The sequence below is a fragment of the Corythoichthys intestinalis genome, chromosome 18, assembly GCF_030265065.1.
Source record: "Corythoichthys intestinalis isolate RoL2023-P3 chromosome 18, ASM3026506v1, whole genome shotgun sequence".
In the NCBI taxonomy this organism is placed as follows: Eukaryota; Metazoa; Chordata; class Actinopteri; order Syngnathiformes; family Syngnathidae; genus Corythoichthys; species Corythoichthys intestinalis.
This window is the reverse complement of record NC_080412.1, coordinates 45,310,611-45,331,919: the sequence shown is the minus strand read 5'-3', so window position 1 is coordinate 45,331,919 and position 21,309 is coordinate 45,310,611. Positions and strand designations below refer to the sequence as shown.

General features: G+C 39.4%; 2 protein-coding genes across 2 annotated transcripts; one reads left to right on the top strand and one right to left on the bottom strand.

Annotated features, from left to right (window-relative positions):
• Positions 1–423: 423 nt before the first annotated feature.
• chmp1b (charged multivesicular body protein 1B) lies at positions 424–6,276 on the bottom strand. Its single transcript, XM_057821858.1, has 8 exons — positions 6,094–6,276; positions 5,354–5,451; positions 5,142–5,288; positions 1,697–1,765; positions 1,272–1,379; positions 1,157–1,200; positions 1,002–1,074; positions 424–927 (listed from the first exon to the last, which is right to left on the bottom strand). The coding sequence occupies exons 1-8, from the start codon at positions 6,098–6,100 to the stop codon at positions 883–885; spliced, it is 591 nt and encodes a 196-aa protein (XP_057677841.1). The 5' UTR covers positions 6,101–6,276; the 3' UTR covers positions 424–882.
• A 2,113-nt stretch (positions 6,277–8,389) lies between these two features.
• On the top strand, positions 8,390–19,753 carry LOC130907020 (terminal nucleotidyltransferase 5C-like). The gene is made up of 2 exons (XM_057821841.1): positions 8,390–8,670; positions 17,574–19,753. Exon 2 carries the CDS (start codon positions 17,580–17,582, stop codon positions 19,644–19,646), a length of 2,067 nt encoding a protein of 688 aa, XP_057677824.1. The 5' UTR covers positions 8,390–8,670; positions 17,574–17,579; the 3' UTR covers positions 19,647–19,753.
• Positions 19,754–21,309: the final 1,556 nt, after the last annotated feature.

Below are 21,309 nucleotides of genomic sequence, written 5' to 3'. Positions count from 1 at the left end.
CAAGCAAAAATAACATGAATTGTATGCGAGGGCGTGTCTATAATGACCCACTTCCGCGTTACGATGGCAACATCACGGTTTAAAAATGGTATTTGCACGGTACGCTATTCATTGTGGAGGAAAACGAAATGATATAAAAAGGCCATTGTGGAAAAAGACATGAAAAATAACTTTCATATAATCTTTTTTAATATTATTACCTTATTTTAAAATTTAATAATACATATTTGATGTTTAAATGATAATCATGTTTAATATTACATCATTTGTCAGTTATCCAACTAAATGATGTCTATTTAAAAATGTGTTTATTTAATTATGACTCTTTTGGGGTTCCATACTCCTCAAGACAAATGAATTAAATACAGTTAAAGGTCAATAAATATTGTCAGATTGTCAATTTATTAAAAAGACAACTGGAAATAGTGTTATAAAAGTTTATTGTGTGTAATCTGTAAACTGCAACCCCGGACCAAAAGATCAGTAGATTACCACAAAGAGCACACGGGTTTTTGTCTCCGGTAAGCGTCACGGAACGCCTTTCACATACCAGTACAAGAATAACAGGTCATACGGTATGAATAACAAAAGAAATATTTTCACTCAAATCATATAAGCTAGCCATATGGTCAAAAAATAGGACACCATCTTCTTTGCTGCAAGTTCTTTAGTAGATTTTGGATTTTACTTTTTTAATATTACATTTGACTATTTTCCATGACTGTTAGCAATTTCTTGAAGTTATGTGTTGTCATAAACACACCAGTAACTAGAGATACGCTCCACAGAGAAAATCACCAACGAATAGAAGAAAAATATATATTGTGAAAGTAATATTTCAGGCATTAAAAAGACAAATGATCGCTCCAATATCATTTTCTTTCACATTTGATCTCGGAGTTTTGCCAGCCTTTGAGACAGCTCGTCCTGTAGTGGAAAACAAGTAAAGACGATCATTAAGAATCTTTTTTTTTTTTTTAACCACAATTTGTCCAATTTACCTGTTCTGCTGAGGCCACACTGGTGCCCACAGATCCCGTTTGCCCCTGAGGGAGCTCCAAGTTCAAGTCCAACCTAAACAAAGTACATCGCATTTAAATCAAATAACTCCAGCACCGATTGTGAGCATTTTAGATGGTTTCTCAAAGAGCATTACCCTGCTTCGTCCGCCATCTCGTGCAACAAAGACTCCACTTGGTTCTGAAACACACATTGAAGCAACATTAACGGCATGTTTCCAAGAGACGGCACTCTGTAGGCGCGTAGCGTACTTGTGGAGTGGTCAGTGTCGTGGAGCTGCTCATCGTGTCTTCCATTTGCGCCGTCTGAACATCCAGCGTCTCAAACTGGCGCTCAAACTTGTCCATGAGAGCTGAAATCTGACAACAAAAATGGACAGTGTGTTTCCTCAGAGCTAAAAAAAAAAAAAAAACAACAACAACTGGTCTACCTAGACAGATATGCTAAAAAAATACTAGACTTTTCCATTCTCAAAATCAATATTTAACAAATTTTTTCTCACAACACTATATACTCTGTACAACTGTTATAAAGCAGTACTATCTTCCAAAAACGGATTAAAGCCTGAATTTTGACAAAATCCATTTAATTACTTTTAATGACCCACATAAACCCTGATTTAGTTCTCTGTGTATATATTGATTAAAAAAACACATACACACACACACAAACGTACCTTTTCCAAATTCATGGACTTGAGAGTAACATCCATGCCTTTCACCACACCAGCCATAGATTTTGTCACCTGAAAAGAAGTATGATGGCTTAAGTGTAACAGACAACATACCCAACTAGGGGTGTGACAAAATATCAAAATGGTGATATATCGTGATACTTTGTATCCCAAAAGGTTATCGATATGCTCCTGCCAAGAATCGAGATATCGTTTTAAAAAGGTGTCAATGTTTACTGAGGGAATTTTGATGTCTTCTTCAGGCAATCATCTTTGTAAATCTCACTGGAACAGCACCAAACAAAAGTTCCAGCATCATCATCTTGTCCAGAATCTGCATTGGACAAGATGATGATGCTGGAACTTTTGTTTGGTGCTGTTCCAGTGAGACCTTAAATGGCCCAAAATTACCTAATTGCCTGGCATTGACTGCCACTGACAGCCATAGACGTTCAATCCGTTTGAAGTGGGAGGGATGGCAGCGAATGAACCCATGTTCATTCGCTGCCACCCTCCCAGTTCAAATGATTGGACGTCTACTACTGATAACCTCATTCCAATTCACACTAGAAGCTTGTTTTTCTGTTTGTTTTTTGGAGAATATCCTAGAATGATTTCCTGACCAATGTATCGATAATTGTTGTATCGCCATATCGTCAGATCATCGTTATCGTGAGCTTTGTATCGCAAAACGTATCGTATCGTGAAGTACCAAGAGGTTCCCACTCCTATACCCAACAAATACAATGGTATGAAAAAGTATTTGAACCTTTTGGAATTTCTCACATGTCTGGATAAAATCACCATCAAATGTGATCTCATCTTTGTCTAAATCACACAGATGAAAAAAAAACTGTCTGCTTGAACTAAAACCACCTAAACATTTTTAGGTCTTCATATTTTAATGAGGATAGCATGCAAACAATGACAGAAGGCGGGAGGGGGGTAAGTAAGTGAACCATCTGCCTAAGGAGGCTTAAAGAGCAATTGAAACCAATTTTTACCACACATTTTAAGTCAGGTGTGTGGCCAATCACTTATGAGTGGTTTAAAGCTGCCCTGCCCACTATAAAACACACACCAGGTAAGAAATGTCTTGATGACAAGCATTGTCTGATGTGCATCATAGGTTGGTCAAAAGAGCTGTCTGAAGACATGTGACCAAGGATTGTTTATTTGTATAAAGCTGGGAAAGGATACAAAACCATCTCTAAAAGTCTGGATGTTCGTCAATCGACAGTCAGAGAAGTTGTCTACAAATAGAGAGTTTGGCACTGTTGCAAGAATTGGCCGTCCACCAAAGACGACGTCAAGAGTTCAGGTTGAAGTTATTACTGCCAAAGGGGAGCCCCAAAATATTAAATGTAATGATTCACTTACTATTTTTCCCCCTTCTGTCATTGTGTGCATACTATCCTCATTAAAATATGAAAACGTATTAATGTTTGGGTGGTTTTAGTTAAAGCAGACAATGCTTTTTCATCTGTGTGATTTTGACAAAGCTCAGATCACATTTGATGGTGATTGTATGCAGAAATGTGAGAAATTCCAAAAGGTTCAGATGCTTTTTCATACCACTGTGTGTGTATATACAGTATATACACACACATATATATATGGCGGAAAACACTCAGGTGACTTGAAGTTCCGCTCTGAGACCCCCAATTAAGCCAACTTTCAAAATTGTCCGATTTGCATCTGTGATACATCATTGGAAAGCTTAAAATCTCAATTTTCTAGAAGAATAAAAATTTTGAACAGGAGGGCATTTTAAAAAAGAAAAAAAAATTTTTGAACAGCAAAACCCCATCTGGAGGCGAGAGCACGCGAGAGCAGAATTACAGACGCCATGACTTTAACAAGATATTATCGAGTGCTTACCTTGTTTTGTTCCAAAAACTCCATGTAGCATGTATCACTGAGTGTCAAGACACAGCTGTGAATGGCCACAGCTGGATTTTTGGGGGATTTTATGGGTGAAACATGGTAATTTAACAGGGGTCGCGATGCAGAAATCGCAGACATCAAGGAGTGGTCGAGAGTTTCTTTTTCATATATTTACCCTTTTAAACTTTTTTTTCAATTTTTATTTTGTTTGGGTCGATTATTTATCATCTAAAATATCGGAGAAAATGCGACAGTAACAAAAAAAATACAATTAAACGATAGTTATGAAGTAGATATCCGTGACTTTTTTACAGACGCCATTTTTTTCATTGTGACATAATTTGTTTAAAAGTTTAAAATAAGCGAGTGAATAATTTTTTTAAGTCGTTTTTTTTAAAACAAAATATGAGACATCAATTAATGATTCTAAGCTAAAAACGACAGACATTTTGAATAATAAATATAATTAACTAACTTCGTTTTATGGCTGGGTTGAAACAAAAGCGGTCAACGTCTGTAAACGGGGGTTTTCAGGGTAAAACGGACAAATTAAATATAGTTCGGGGCTTCGTGCGCCATGAATCCGCTATGACACCATATAGACACATGTTGTTCTATCAAACACAACAGTTGTTTTGGCTTCAAATACAGCAGTTTCTTTTAAAGAGGAGTGCAAGAACAGAAACTGCTTTTTCAGTCTTGTCTGTGTTTTCCGCCATATATGTAAAAAAAAAATTAATTACCAGAAATTACCTTTGAAGTCAACACCAAAAGTTCAAAACACATTGAATGTTTGTGTCCTTGTTTGTTTCGTCCAAATGTCTTTTTATGCATATGTTGTGTCTTTCATTCTTGTTCTGGTCATGTTTCAATTATTTAATGCAATGGTGCTGCTTGTATGATTGTTTTGCCGGTTCTAATTTTTAAAAAGATGTCCTTTTCAATTGAGGTTTTAATTTATGTTTTAATATGTGTTGTTAGCGCTTTAGTGAAGTGTTTTATCTTTTGACATGTATACACTAGTAAACATATACTGATATATCGGGCCGATATTTTGAAATTAGACGTATATCGGTATCGGACTTTTTTTTTTTTTTTTAATCTGACTGGCCGATTTGAAAAAGTCACTTTAAAGCCAAAGGTGGTAAGAGTAATCAAAAATTTGACACAAGTAAGGGTGGCATGACTTCAAAATAATATTACTCAAGTAAAAGTAGTCGTCCAAAAAATGGGCGGACTGACGGACAGACCGATGGGGACTTGAGTATTTTATTAACTGTTTTGAAATGTTAACTTGATACTGAAGTAGTCGTTTATTTAAGCCTGAGATGATTTTTGTACAATTTTTGTAACTAATGTACGAAACATTAAAAGCAGCTAATGGCTGGGGGTGCATCAATAATCGATTTATAATCAAATCGTAGCCTCTGAATCGTAATAGTAATCAAATTGTTAGGTGCCTCAAGATTCCCACCTCTAGTTTAGGGGTTTAAATTTTTTTTTTTAAATGCCCTCCTGTTCAAAATGTCAAAAGTACAAACATTCGTATGATTTAAAGTACCTGGTTCATGGTAACAGCAGTTTGGACCCTTGCGGCCACCGCTTCCACCCGAGCACTCATCCTCAAGTAGGTCAACGACTGGTTCTTCTGTCTGATGGCGTTCTCAGCATGGATCCTTGCCACTTCCACGTTTCCCTTCTGGATGGCCTGAGCGCGCACACATTGAAAAGTCAATTGTCTGCGGTCAACGTGTAAAATCACCGGCCGCCTACTTTCTTGACTTTGGTCTTCTCCGCTTTCTCCTCTTTGTCGCATTTCTTGGAGTTTCTCTGGAGTTCTTTGGCGGCGAACTTTAAATTGAAAAGATGTTCTGGATGCCAAGTTAAGGAAAATATAAATACGGAAGAAATTTTACAATGGCAATGGATGAGTGACTCAGAGTTTTCAAGAAAATACAACAGGAAGGACGGTTCCAATGGATGACGTCAGACATGTGCAATTTTGGAAATGACTGAAACTAAAAAACAAAATAAATCGTAGATTTGAATAGAACGCTGTGTCGAGTGACAGATTCCAATCATATTTACCTTTTTTATCTATAGCATTTTTAAACTTAAAGATGGTTCCAGTTACATGCCATTGCTACTTTTACCTATTACCACACGTAAACAAAGTTTAAACTCACATTTCAACCTCTGTACTTTAATTTTTACAGTTAAAAATACAATTGAAAACTTATAAAACAAAACAGCTGGTACTACTTGTAGGGATTTTCCAATTACAGACATTAGCATGGGAGCTTTGTACAAGGCTACATCGGCGTCTAATTTAACTGACGCTGTATTTTTAAATTCTGTAAATATATATATATGACGGTTTAACAGTTGTTTAATGTTTAAGGCACGCAAACACAACCAGTATCGCTCATACATATCTTGTTCGCTCGGTGGCTGAACCTTCGCATTGTAATTCCAACACTTATCTAACTCACACGGTCTTTTTAAAAGGATACTATCCATGCTAAGTTCTGTTAGGTAGCTTAGACGGTCACAAACTTGTTTCCCAATGAAGAGTCTTGCCAAAAAAAAAGTCAAATAACGAAGGACTTGTCGTAAACACGACGGTATTTTTGTGTTTCGGTCTTCCTTCGGTGTCGTTTCCGCACTTCCTGGTGTTTCACCAAAATACAGCTGACGTCATTGTCACGTGGTCCTTCAACATTAAAAATAGAACATGTTAGACACGGTCTAACGGCTAAATTATACGTCAACGTGAACGCCATTTTGGAGGTGGAAAGGTGAATCGTTTTGGATGCGTGTCCATTGATTTTCTTATGCAGTTTTAAACACTAAAAGACATCGTTTTGTTTGGTCGCATTTAAAAAATGCAGTCTGTAACTCCTTTCCAATTATGCCGAAATGTATAAAGGACCAGGAGTGCAAATGTTAAATAAATACACAATGAAATACGTTATGAAATGTGTCATTAAAACGCTTCTATTTCAAAATGTATTTACTTATTTCAATTTTTTTCCCATATTCATTTATGTGGTCCTGCCTACTGCTCGTAGTTAGCTGGGACAGGCTCCAGCACCTCCGCGACCCTCGTGAGGAAAAAGCAGCATGGAAAATGAATGAATGGACATTTAGTTATTAAAATGTTTATTTATTTATTTCAATTTGTATTTATTTATTTTAATTTTTAACTAGATTTTTACCTTATATTTATTTCAATTTATTTTTATTTATTTAACTTTTTATTTATTTGTTTAAATTTGTTTTAATTTCTTTGTTTTATGAATTATTTCACTATGTATTTCACTTTTGATTTATTAATTTCAATATTTATTTACTTAACTTGATATTTATTTATTTCAATTTTTATTTATATATTCAACCTTTGTTTATTTCAATGTATTTTTATTTAACTTTATATTTATTTATTTTAAATTTTTTTCTTTATTTCTTTGTTTATTTAATTATTTCAACATGTATTTAAATTTGTATTTATTTATTCATTTCAACATTTATTTATTTATTTAAATTTGTATTTATTTTAACATTTATTTATTTTAAATGTATATGAATTTATTTGAATTTTTATTTCTGTATTTAACCTTTTATTTATTTCAATGTATTTTTATTTAACTTTTTATTTATTTATTTTTCTGTATTTCTTTGTTCATTTAATTATTTCCACATGTATTTAAATTTGTATTTATCTATTTCAACATTTATCTATTTAAATTTATATTCATTTATTTCAATTTTTATTTAAATATTTAACCTTTTAATTATTTCAATTTATTGTTATTTATTTAACTTTGTATTTATTTCGATTTTTTTCTTTACTCCTTTGTTTATTTAATCATTTCAGCATGTAAATTTGTATTTATGCATTTCAACATTTATTTTTTTATTTAAATTTGAATTTATTTCATTTTTGCATTCCCGTTCCCCTTATATGTGGAGAATCAGGAGTGTGAAAATTAAAAAATAAAATAAAATAAACACACACATAAATTATTAAATGCGTCATTAAAATGCTTCTATTTCAATATCTATTTTTATTTTAATATTTATTTCAATTTTTATTTTTATTTCGATTTTTATCTATGTATTTCTATTTTTGTTAAAAATATATTTCAGTTTTTATTTATTTCAATTCTTGTTCATTTATTTCAACAATTATTTAATTATCCATATGTATATTTATTTCAACATTAGTTTATTTCAATTGTTATGTATTGATTTATTTCATTGTTTATTTATTTATTCGAACATTTATTTCGTTCTTGCACTCTTGCACCCCATGGAGGACCAGGAGGGCACAAATTAAATAAATACACAATGAAATAAATGATTGAATGCGTCATTTAAAATGGGCTTTGTTCCCATTTAGAGTGGAAAAACACATTTTATATTTAATCAACACATTTAATATGGCGGACGCACTTACGTATCCCGGGTCGTGCTGAATCACTTATAGGTGGCCTATGTCTATTTGACGTCCATGCTCACCCAGCGAAAATATGAATGAAATATTTACATATTAAAAAAAAAAAACATAGCCGGGATAATAATAACGCGAGTGGCCAAAGTTGCCCTTTTGATGACGTCGGCGATTAAAACCAGCGTTCTTATTGGGTCAGTCCTAAACGTGGGCGGGCCCTGCCCTTGATTGATGATAAAAAGATTTACGTTGTGTGGGGAGAGAGGATGAGTCACTCCATCCGCTCCGCTGCGATGTTTCACCCCGCAACAGCTCGGCCAGCAGTGCGGTGGCACGCCGGCGGAGCAGCGTGACTGACAGGTCGCTGTGCTCCACGCAGTCCAACTTCCTACCCACTAACATCCTTCACATACTCTCGCTTGACCCTTCACATCCAACACTTTTGCTCGGACACTTTGAGTTGCGGCTTATACAGACGAGAGAAGGCGCGTGAAGCCCGATTGCCATGGAAACCGTGCTGCTGTGCTGATAGCGTCTTTCAAAAGCCGTCCGATAAACCTGTTGGATAGTCTCTTTTTTTTTTCTCTTGCCTTTCTGTGGCCATACATTCAGTTTTAATTTGGCACATTAGAAACAGGTAAGTTTCTTTTACTGCATTTCTCCATAAAAAATATACTGTCAACTTTTGGAAAAAAAAAAATAGTGGCCTTCCAAGTTATTCATAATAGAATCTCAGAACTGACCGTTCAAAATATATAAGTGTGTATCTGGACTTTATTTGGTGGATATGTGATGTTCTTGTGTCATTGAGTGCAGCCTCTTGCCTGAGCAGCTGTGTGACTCATGGTGTTGTACTTAAATATAATTATATTAATAATAAAAAAAGCCAAGTAGGCAAAAGGGAAGAAAGTGCAGAAATGATATATTACTGCTATAAAACACTGTAGCAGATATGTGATGTCAGGGCAAAAATCATCCGGCAATCGAAATGCGTCACATGACCAATGCCAAATACATCTTCTAGTATAACATGTTTATATTAGTTTGATTTGGATGCATTTAATAAGCAACACGCAGCCAGTACAGCTCACAAAATGGATGGTGACCGTGTTTACCTCAGCTGGAAAAAAGACTTGAACCATTTTTAAAGTGCCTATGACAGGATTAAAAAAAAGTCTTAAATGGCATTATTATGTGAATTAGAATCATATCTTGAGACAATGGCGTACCGCACGCAGGCTATTTTTAGACCGTGACGTCGCATCGTAAAGCGGAAGTAAAGCCGAAGTGGGACATTATAGACCCGCCCTCGCATAGACTTAACGTAATTTGTGCTACTTTTCGCCGGTAATCTTTCAAAAACGAACATGCCAATCACGCATTGCTGTTTTGGAACTTGTAGAAACGACTCTAGACATTACGACACATGAAGGATGTTTCTTCTTACGTTTCCGGAAACCAAAAACTCGGGAGGAAAAAATGTGAAGACCGAATCAACTTGCGCGGACTCTAACACCAGCTCGGTGAATCCATTCACATTTCATATGCAGTAAACATTATGTTGGGTTGGCATGGTCTTTCAGAGGACAAAGAGGTAAGCCATTTTATATTTTTAACTTATTCTTTTAGCGTAACATCGTGCTGTACTGCTTCTGTCTGACAATGAATGACCTGAAAAAAATTACAATGGTATCTGACTGCCACGGTTGCCGCTTCCGTTACATATATATATATATATATATATATATATATATATATATATATATATATATAACAACTTTAGTAAGGGGGAAGTGTAAATGAATCATAGAATTAAGATGTGTTATCAATGAAAAAATTAAAAGTGTTCGTTGGCTGTCACTGAGTAGCATTTGCGATCGCAACACAAAGCTGACTAAATTACCCCCAAGAACGGTAAGAGACATAGAATATATACAACCAGAGGATATATAAGAAAGACAGGGCTGATGGTAAAGGATAGCTTGTTGAAACAGGAGAATGTCATTGTCAGTCGTGTCGATAGAAAAGCTAAAGCTATGCTTAAGTGGGCTCGTTTTTTTGTCTTTTTCAGCCTTTGACACTCAAGCCATCTCTTTAACTGAACATTTTTATGTTCTTCCACATCTTTGCCAGTGAATTTGGCACCAGGCACATCATTTTCGGAGAGAATTGGTAGGTTTAGCTCTGTAAACATCTCCTTCGTATATGATTTCCATTCATTTCTTATTAGGGACAAACGGTGGCTTGTCCCTACTTAGCAACAGTAGCTAATGTCATGAATATTAATGAGCGGAAGTGACGTGTTGCTTGCGGTACGCCATTCGACTATATACAACAATTTGGATGACGAGAAATGAGTCTTTTAATCTGCCGTTTAGGCCCTGCCTGTCATTATAGCACTCTAGCGTCCCCAACAGGAGGATGACGTTGGCGGGGTCACGGTTTCATCTGATTTAGAATTCAGCCCATTGAGGGGGAAGATTCAGAACGAGGAAAATGCGACAAAGACAGCTGCAAAATGTCATTGTTTCAATCTTTACTCCAATATTTTTACAGGACATTCTTTTTATTGTATTTTTCCCCAATTGCTAAATAAATGGTATGAATATGGCAAATAACAGTCTTGTGCTAAATGACCAAGGAGAGGCGTGTGAGCCTTTTTGGGTTTCAAAAAGTTCCCGTTCACCGCGGATATTCAGTGGCGCCACCAGGGGGTGTCCAGGGGTGACCACGCCCCCCCCTATAAATTTGTTGGCCACCCCGGTTGCCAGTATATCGTTAGATTGTTGTAGCACCAGTTATGCATTTCATATACGTTATAGCCTGATCATCTGTTTATCCCTGTTGGAAAGTACTTTTTATGTTTTGTTCATTCAGTAATAATTATTTTGTGTCACATTAACATTCTGTTGGGAAATATCCAGTTAAGATATGATTACCTCTGTACTTGCTTTTATTTGTATCTGCCAGCACCTGCTTTTCCCCAGTAATTATTTTGTTTTGTTAAATGTACACCTTATGCCTAATATATAAGTACATAACACAATAAAACAGAATTGTTGTGGAACTCAAAATGTTGACTGGACAGTTATGGACTATGCACACTAAATCATTAGTAACATCAAATATTACACAATACACCAAAGTATATCAGTAGCCTTGTCCTTAAGTCTTTCCGTCAGTTTTCCCCTGACCATTTTACTGCAATAATATAATGAAAACCTTAAATTATGGCTTTTAGTTTTGGTGTGCCACCCAAAGATTTTAAATGGCCCCATCTGGCCACCCCTATGAAAAATTTCGCCATATGACAGGATAAGAAAAGTCTTAAATAGCATCTTAAATAGCATTATTATGTGAATTAGAATCATATTTTGAGACAATTTGACTATACACAACAATTTGGCAAAGCGCAGATGACGAGAAATTAGTCTTTTAATCTGCTGTTTAGCACCTGCCTGTCATTATAGCGCTCTAGCGTCCCCAACAGGAGGATGACGTCGGCAGGCTCATGGTTTCATCTGATTTAGAATTCAGCCCATTGAGGAGGAAGATTCAGAACAAGGAAAATGCGACAAAGAGAGCCGCAAAATGTCATTGTTTCAGTCTTTACTCCAATATTTTTACAGGATATTCTTTCTATTGTATTTCTCCTCGATTGCTAAATAAATAGTATGGTCATGACAACAGTCTTGTGCTAAATGGAATATGAAATATTCAAAATGCATTTATTCAGTACAACATGTCAAAATGACTCCATAATGGTCAAAACTATCGAGCTTCTTGCACCTCCCGAACGATATTTTATGCCAATGGAGTTAGTCCGACTTTTGTCATTTCCCTGCCCCGGTTTCGGAGAGCGTAAACAAACCAGGAGGCCAACATGCTAAACCGAACTGAGCGGCGTTTCAAAGTCTCATTCTCGTCTTTCGAAGCGAAAAATCACACAAAACTAGCCCGGATCATGTCACACGGCGGCGGGGTTGTCGATTGTCTTCACCAATCGGCAATTCCCCTGGCGGCGAGCAGGGTTAGGGTTAGGGCAGGCAGGATAGCCCGTTTGCCGGGGAAGCAGCTTGGAGAATGACCGCCAGACAAATCGACCGACATCGGAGGAGCGCGTGGCTGCCCGAGCCCGATCCGAGGATAGTGGTCTATTGCCGGGCATACGAAGAGGGCAGATGGGGCTGAAAGTCTAAAGTGCCTATGACACGATTAAAAAAAGTCTTAAATAGCATTAGTGTGTGAATTAGAATCATATTTTGAGACGATTCCACTATATACAACAATTTGTCAAAGCGCAGATGACGAGAAATTAGTCTTTTAATTTGACGTTTTGCCCCTGCCTGTCATTATAGTGCTCCAGCGTCCCCAACAGGAGGATAACGTAAGCAGGGTCACGGTTTCATCTGATTTAGAATTCAGCCCATTGAGGGGGAAGATTCAGAGCGAGCAAAAGGCGACGAAGAGAGTCGCAAAATGTCATTGTTTCAATCTTTACTCCAATATTTTTAAAGGATTTTTTTTTTTTATCCAAGCATTTTCCCCCAATTGCTAAATAAAGGGTATGGTCATGACAAATAGCAGTCTTGTGCTAAATGGAATATGAAAAATAAAAATGCATTTATTCAGTACGACATGGCAAAATTACTCCATAATGGTCAAAACTGTCGACTTCACCTGTACTTGGTACTTAAGGGTATTTATTATATGGGTTTCGCACTTTAACAACTTAGCTGTATGGATGCTCCAAACAAAGTTTCATTGTGCTTTTGTAACAATAACAATAAATATTCTGAATCTGTCGCACCTCCCGAACGATATTTTGATGCCACCGTAGTTAGTCCGGCTTTTGTCATTTCCCTGCCCCAGCTTCGGAGAGTGTATACAAACCAGGAGGCGTGATAGCTAGCCGACATGCAAACCCGAACCGAGTGTTGTCTCAAAGTCTTATTCATCCCTGGCAAAGTGAAAAATCACACAAAACTACCCCGAGTCATGTCACACGTCGGCAGGGTTGTCGATTGTCTTCGCCGATCGGCAACCCGCCCGGCGACAAGCAAGTTACAGCTCGTCGTTCCCCTACTGCGGGCAGGAGAGGTCATTTGCCAGGGAATCAGCTGGTTAATGACCGCCGGACAAACCGGCCAACGTTGGAGGAGCGCGTAGCTGCCAAATGGTCAACACGAATACGGCGTAAATCAATGCGACAAGCCACCGATTGTCAGCCGAGTGGCATTCTTGGTGGAAAATCAGCCACAAAATGCAAGCCACCTCCATATTAAACGTCTGCCATGATTCCAGTATTTGACATAATACAAAATACGAGATTTACTCACTTCCTCGTAAGTCCAATGGTCCCACAGTTGTAGGGCTTGTTTTGGCCAATATCCATGGTGAATGGGAACCTTTTGAAACCCAAAAAGGCTCACACGCCTCTTCTTGGAACAGCAACCAAACTCTGCAGCACATTTGGCTGGTGTGATGCGAAAAATAAACGAATTAATCCGCAAAATCAGCTGAATCCGCAGTCCATCTGCATGCTATAAAGCAATGCTGTATTGTGAGATGCTGACCCGGGTAACGTAACATTTGCATTCGTCCTCAACCCGAGATTGGGGCCGGAAGTCACTCATTTTCATGGCGCGGGATTAAAAAATTGAATCAATAAAACGATCGCTTCCACACACATCCAAGCGGTCCATTTCGTTCAGAAGCATAAAATACCGCGTGAAATATGAGATAAACATGCTTTTTGCTGTCATAGGCACTTTAAGCTTGAATTGCCTAACAGTGACAAGAAAATGGGACTAATTTATCAAGTACAGCATACAGTGGGGCAAATAAGTATTTAGTCAACCACTAATTGTGCAAGTTCTCCCACTTGAAAAGATTAGAGAGGCCTGTAATTGTCAACATGGTTAAACCTCAACCACCAGAGACAGAATGAACAATTAGTGGTTGACTAAATAGTTATTTGCCCCACTGTATATTTTGGTTTTTATATTGACACTGACAGTGATTATCTTAAAAGAATTGATGCTGAAAACATTTCCCCAACTAATCTATTTACAATCAATCAAACACAGCAACAGAACCAAAAACCGAATAGTGACACATTCTGCGGTAAAAAAAAATTGCACGAAAACAACCTAAAAAAAATCCCGATTTGCTAATGAGGTGACATGTGACGCACAACATGGACTCTCGAAAAACCTTCAGATATCACAAATGTGTTCTGGTGTATGCTAAGACGGTTTTGAGGGCTAATGTTGAAAATGACTACAGCCTTGGAGATTGGATGAGTGAGTGAACGAGTGTGTGAGTCATCAGACAACAATGATTTTGTAGCTTTTAGCCTAAATACAATGCAATGTTCTTGCCTGGTAAGAGCAGGCATACAATCGCCTCATTATGCGCAGATGCCCTCAAGTGTGTAAACGGCATCAAATGATGAGATCTCATCGGAGTGACGTAAACTGCGCCGTGTCTGATCAGTCTGCATTTCAAAGTACCTTTTGGAAATCATGAATGTCGTCAGGGGAAAAAGAGAAAAGGATCGTCCAGATTGTTATCAGTGCAAAAGTTGGGTATCAAGCAAGAACGGGAAATAATTCCTCCAAAAACACTTCTGCAATCACTTTCCTCAGTTCCTAAATGCTTATTATTTAACAAGCAGTATAGCTGGCGTTGCCAGGCAGAGGCACCGTATAGGGGTGAAAAGTGATATTGATTCTAAGGGCCCAATAATTTTTTTAAAAATTCAAATAATATGGGACCTTAATGGAAAAAAAGTGAAAAATCCAACCTTCAATACAAGTGCATTCATTCAGTGGGGAAAAAATCCCACATAAAGAAAAAAATATTTGAAATCAAATAATGTGTGTCACAATTATTAGCACCCCTGGTGTTAATACTTTGTACAACCCCCTTTTGCCAACAAAACAAGGTCTGGGGACTGAGATGGCCATGGGAGGAGCTTGATTTTGTGTCTGGTGAACCATTTCTGTGTAGATTTGGCCATATGTTTAGGGTCATTGTCTTGCTGAAAGGCCCAGTGACGACCCATCTTCAGCTTTCGAGCAGAGGGCAACAGATTTTGATTTAAAATGTCCTGGTATTTCAAAGCATTCATGATGTCATGCACCCTAACAAGGTTCCCAGGGCCTTTGGAAGCGAAACAGCCCCACAGCATCACTGGACCAGCCCCCATACTTCACAGCGGGTATGAGGTGCTTTTCAGCATGCGCATCTTTCGTGGCACGCCAGGTCCCAGTTGAAGCCTGGGACTGTGTGCTTCGGTCAGATGAGACCAAGATTGAGCTTTTTGGCAACAAACACTCTCAGTGGGTCTGGCGTGCCACGAAAGATGCGCATGCTGAAAAGCACCTCATACCTCGATTATATTGTATGGTTGAAGCCAGTGCCATATAATCAGCTTCACAGTTAGATAGTGCGACTGTAGGTTGTTTCTTTGTTTTCCAAGAAATTGGAGAACTATTCTTGCTCAAGAAAACACAGTATCCTGCAATAGGAACATTATTTCAACATCAACTGAGGACACATTTATGAAACAAAACATTTCTCACAACATTTCTCTCAACAATAACTATCCAAAAACATGTATTATACGTCAAATTGATAAAACAAAGTAAAAAATAAAACACTGTCGTTACCATCAATGCTAACGGATGCTGAAAAACACAAAGTATGTTGGGTTGTTCACAATCGGTGACACAAGAGTTCCTGTTTCACTAATGTTTATTGTAGTTTGACTTTGACCTACGAGTGAACAAACAGGTACAGTGGTATAAAAAAGTATCTGAACCTTTAGGAATTTCTCACATTTCTGCATAAAATCGCCATCAAATTGTAATCTGACCTTAGTGAAAATCACACAGATGAAAAAACAGTGTCTGCTTCAACTAAAACCACTCAAACATTTATAGGTTTTCATATTTTAATGAGGATAGTATGCAAACAATGACAAAAGGGGGGGAAATAAGTAAGTGAACCTTCTGCCTAAGGAGACTTAAAGAGCAATTGAAACCGATTTTTACCAAACAATTTAATTCAGGTGAGTGCCCAATCACTGATGGATGGTTTAAAACTGCCCTGCCCACTACAAAACCCACACCCGGTAATAAATGTCTTGTTGAGAAGCATTGTCTGATGTGCATCATGGCTCCATCAAAAGAGCTGTCTAAAGACCTGCGATCAAGGATTGTTGATTTGTATAAAGCTGGGAAAGGATACAAAACCATCTCCAAAAGTCTGGATGTTCATCACTCGACTGTCAGAGAAGTTGTCTACGAATGGCGTGGGTTTGGCACTGTTGCTTCTCTCCCAAGGAGTGGCCCCTCCACCAAAGATGATGCCAAGAGTTCAGCGCAGAATATTCAAAGAGGTACAAAAAGAACCTTAGAGTGTCTGCTAGAGACTTACGGAAATCATTGGCACAGTCCAATATCTCTGTGCATACATCAACTATATGTAAGCCAAGAATGGTGTTCATGGGAGGACTCCATGGAGGAAGCCACTGCCGTCTAAAAAAACCTTGTTGCTTCTTTAATGTTCGCAAAAAGGCACTTGGACAGTCCACAGAAGTTGAATTGTTTGGGAGTAACACACAACGTTATGTGTGTAGGATAAATGGAACAGCTCACCAACATCAACATCTCATCCCCACCGTGATGCATGGTGGAGGATGATTTGGGGCTGTTTTGCTACCTCCGGGCCTGGACAACTTGCAATTATTAATGGAAAAATGAATTCAAAAGTTTATCACGATGTTTTGCGGGAAAACCTGTGGACGTCTGCCAGACAGTTGAAGCTTGATGCTGCAACGAGACAATATTCCAAAACACAGAAAAAAATCAACTTCAGAAGGGTTTAAGAAGAACAGAATACACGTTCTGGAGTGGCCAAGTCAAAGTCCAGACTTGAACCCCATTGAGATGCTGTGGCATGACCTAAAGACGGCGATTCATGCCAGACATCCCAGGAATCTGACTGAAATACAGCAGTTTTGTAGAGAAGAATGGGCCAAGATTAGTTCTGATCCATGTGCCAGACTGATCTGCAGCTACGGGAAGCGTCTGGTTGAAATTATTGCTGCCAAAGGGGGGAGGGGGGCAAAAAATATTAAATGTGATGGTTCACTTACTTATTTTCCCCGCTTCTGTCATTGTTTGCATACTATCCTCAATAAAATATGAAATCCTATAAATGTTTGGGTGGTTTTAGTTAAAGCAGGCACCGTTTTTTTTTTTCATCTGTGTGATTTTGACAAAGATCAGATAATAGTTGATGGTGATTTTATGCAGAAATGTGAGAAATTCCAAAAGGTTCAGATACTTTTTCACACCCATGTACGTTTACATTAGATGTTGTAGGCTACAAGAGTGAATCACTGTGAATATGTTGTCCTGCGCCAGCCTGAAATAAACAGCTTCTGGCGTTAAAAATAGTCCAATCTTAAAAGATGATTTGTTTAGCATATTTTCACACAGGAATTTTCCTTTGACTCTCTGTTGACAGGCAAGTATGACAGAGCCTCAAAGCGAAAAACGCTTCCACAACTTGACCCTGGAGCAACTTCAAGCTCTGGATAAAGTCCTGACCGAGATCATTCCCATCCACGGGCGAGGGAATTTTCCCACACTGCAGGTGAGTGCTAAAGACATCATCCGTGTGGTGAAAGACCGCCTCGTGGAAAGAAACATCCGGGTTAAGGACGTGCGCCTCAACGGGACGACGGCCAGCCACGTCCTCGTAAGGGACAACGGCCTGGGCGTTAGGGACTTGGACATCATTTTCGGAGTGGAGCTCCCCAGGCAGGATGACTTCCAGGTAATCAAGGAGGCGGTGCTGGGAAGCCTTCGAGACCTCCTGCCGTACGGAGTTAACCGGCGCAAGATCACCTGCCTCACCATGAAAGAAGCTTACGTGCAAAAGATGGTGAAAGTGTTCAACGAGCATGACCGATGGAGCCTCATCTCTCTGTCCAACAACAAAGCCAAAACAGTGGGCTTGAGATTCGTCAGTGCCCTTCGCAGGCAATTTGAATTCAGCGTGGATTCCTTCCAGATTATCCTGGACCGAATGTTAGAATCGTACTGGGAGAACGACAGGAAACAAGGGAGGAAGCCGTCTTTGGAAGCTCAGAAGTTAGCCGGTGAAGACAAGGAAGCGGGAAACCGGGAGGGTGAGGATTCACCTGTTCTTCAGATCGACCCTAAAGAGTTGTCTTGTGGAGGGACGGCGCATCAGAGTGAATCTGCGAAGGAGAAAGAGCTTCCTCAGGCAGAGACTAAAGAGTCTGAGGGACAAGTGGTATCTGAGGGTGTCCTCTTCAATCTTAACTCTGAGGACAAAGAGCCAGAAGCGAACGCTCAATCAGAAGAGGATGTTCCCTTTCAGATAGGTGATGACAAGGAAGACTTTTCAAAGGTGGATTCATCTTCTACCTGTGCAAGTTTAAAGCAGCAGCTTCAAGATGAAGCTTCTCATTCGTGCATCTCCGTGGCTAAGTCATCTGCGCAGGACTGCGTCCAAGGAGAATCTGCCTTCTCCAGTCCGCGAGAGTCCCATCACGAGGTCTTTCCTTCTCCTCCCCCGCCTAAAAAAACCTGCAGCACATCCCCGGAGGTGGTACCGGACTACTGCCCCTCGCCTAAACTTCAACGAAAAATGTCACGCAAGATGATCCGCAGTCCAGAAAAGTGGTCTTTGCTTACAGATGTGTCCGATATGACCACTCAGATGTTTGCACCGATAGAGATACCGACTCAGGTGAAGCATCCGTTGCAGGAAGGCGCTCACGGAACAGCTTCTTCACATGTGAGCTCGGCCAATGTTAGTCTAATCCGGACCGGACACGGAAGCGATCCGGCTGCTGAGTTGAGCGTGAAACCCGAACGTTCGGAGAAACCTCCGGACTTTGACGCCGGAGGCAACGCGAGTGAAGCGGATGTAGGACCGACTCCCGCGGAAGCTCCTCCACCTGGCTGTACATTGAGCTCGTGGGGGTCCTCAGTGACTGTAGAAGCGGAGTGCACATACGGCGACTTCGAGCAGGCCGTGGAGCATCTGCGGCGACGCCTCATCGCCACCCACCACCCCGAGGAGATCCGGGGCGGCGGCCTTTTGAAATACTGCGAGCTCCTGGTGAGGAACTTCCGTCCGGCTAGCGAGACGGAGATCAAGTCTTTCGAAAGATACATGTGCTCGCGCTTCTTTATCGATTTTCCCGACGTGAAGGAGCAGCGCCGCAAGATGGAGGCCTACCTGCAAGGCCACTTCACGGGCGGCGAGGAGGGCAGTAAGTATGACTACTTGATGACGCTGCGGCGCGTCATCGACGAGAGCACCGTGTGCCTGATGGGCCACGAGAGGAGGCAGACCCTCAACATGATCACCGTCCTGGCGCTGAGGATTCTGGGGGAGCAGAACGCTATCCCCAACGCCGCCAACGTCACCTGCTTCTACCAGCCGGCCCCTTACGTGAGCGAGCCCATTTACGGCAGTTACTTCATCGCGCAGCCCACCCAACCCTCGCTGATCTACCACCCCTACCCGCTGCACGTGCACATGCAAAGCGGCCCGGTGTAGCCACGGCGTCGTGCCCTCTGGGGGGGCGGGAAGGCGGTTTTAACGTGTGCCGACGCGGATTAAGGATGTGTGGCACCCCCGGGCGCGGCGCCCTTTAATGACATCTTGGTCAGGACTGACACGGGGTATGAAGCAAAGATTTTAAGGAAGGGAAGAGTTGCTAAATTGACGTTTTACGACAGGGGTGTCAAACCAATTCCACAAAGGGACAAGAGGGTCCTGGATTTCGTTCCAACCAATGAAGAGGTCATCTTTTCACCAATTTGATCTCCTACAAGTGTAATCAGTTGATTGCTGTCAGGTTCTGCTTGTTTCAGCAGAAAATTCATTGGTTAATCTGTTCGCGAAGTCTTGGTTGAAATGAAATCCAGGACCCTCTTGGTCCTTTGTGGAATTGGTTTGACACCCGTTTTATAGGAATGGGTTTCATATAGGAATGTGCTTCTGATCATTCCCTGAATCCTTGTTCATGTATAATCTACGAAACTGATTCTGGTCAGTTTTAAAATTAGCCTCTGACTGTGTTCATAATTATTCAGGCGTTCCCTTCTTGTAATTGCTGGTAGCTTTGCATGCAATGCATACACCGCCCAGCAGGGGCTGCTGAGGATCTTACAGGTAGTCCCCGGGTTATGAATGAGTTTCGTTCCGACGTAACCCGTAATTTCCACGTGAGGCAAAATTAACTTTTTAAGTAACCCAAAATAACTACCTAAAAAGACCAAATATATTGTTATTTGTGTCATGATGAATGATCACGGATCCCCAAACTTTTTCCTCTGAGGGCCACATAACTTTTTCCTTCTCTGATGAGGGGCCGGGTCAGTTTGAAACAGAAAAAGTGTGACAATTGCAGGAGTGCCTAAATGTAAATATTTATAAATGTAAAAATTTATTGTTTTTCAGAAAGCCACAGTCAAATGACCCTTTCTGAATTCTTCACGGAACAAAAGTAAATAAATAAAATAAATAAATAATAATTTAATATAATATAATATATAGGGCTGTCAAAATTATCGCGTTAACGGGCGGTAATTAATTTTTTAAATTAATCACGTTAAAATATTTGACGCAATTAACGCACATCCCCCGCTCAAACAGATTAAAATGACAGCACAGTGTCATGTCCATTTGTTACTTGTGTTTTTTGGTGTTTTGTCACCCTCTGCTGGCGCTTGGGTGCGACTGATTTTATGGGTTTCAGCACCATGAGCATTGTGTAATTATTGACATCAACAATGGCGAGTTACTAGTTTATTTTTTGTTTGAAAATTTTACAAATTTTATTAAAACGAAAACATTAAGAGGGGTTTTAATATAAAATTTCTATAACTTGTACTAACATTTATCTTTTAAGAACTACAAGTCTTTCTATCCATGGATCGCTCGTTCGTAACCCGGGTACTACATGTATATAGAAGAGGTGATATATCACGGTACTTTGTAGCACAAAAAGGTTATCCGTATGCTCCAACTAAGAATAGATAATACATTTTAAAAAGGTGTCACTGTTTAAAAAAACAAATCTTCCATTTGAATAGTTTCTACATGAGCAGACTGGCGCTAAACATCCACTTCATTTTGATTAATTGGACGTCTAATACTGTCAATGGCACTGAAACCAGAGCATGTCTTGTCGGTATTTACAAGTCACTTCCTATTC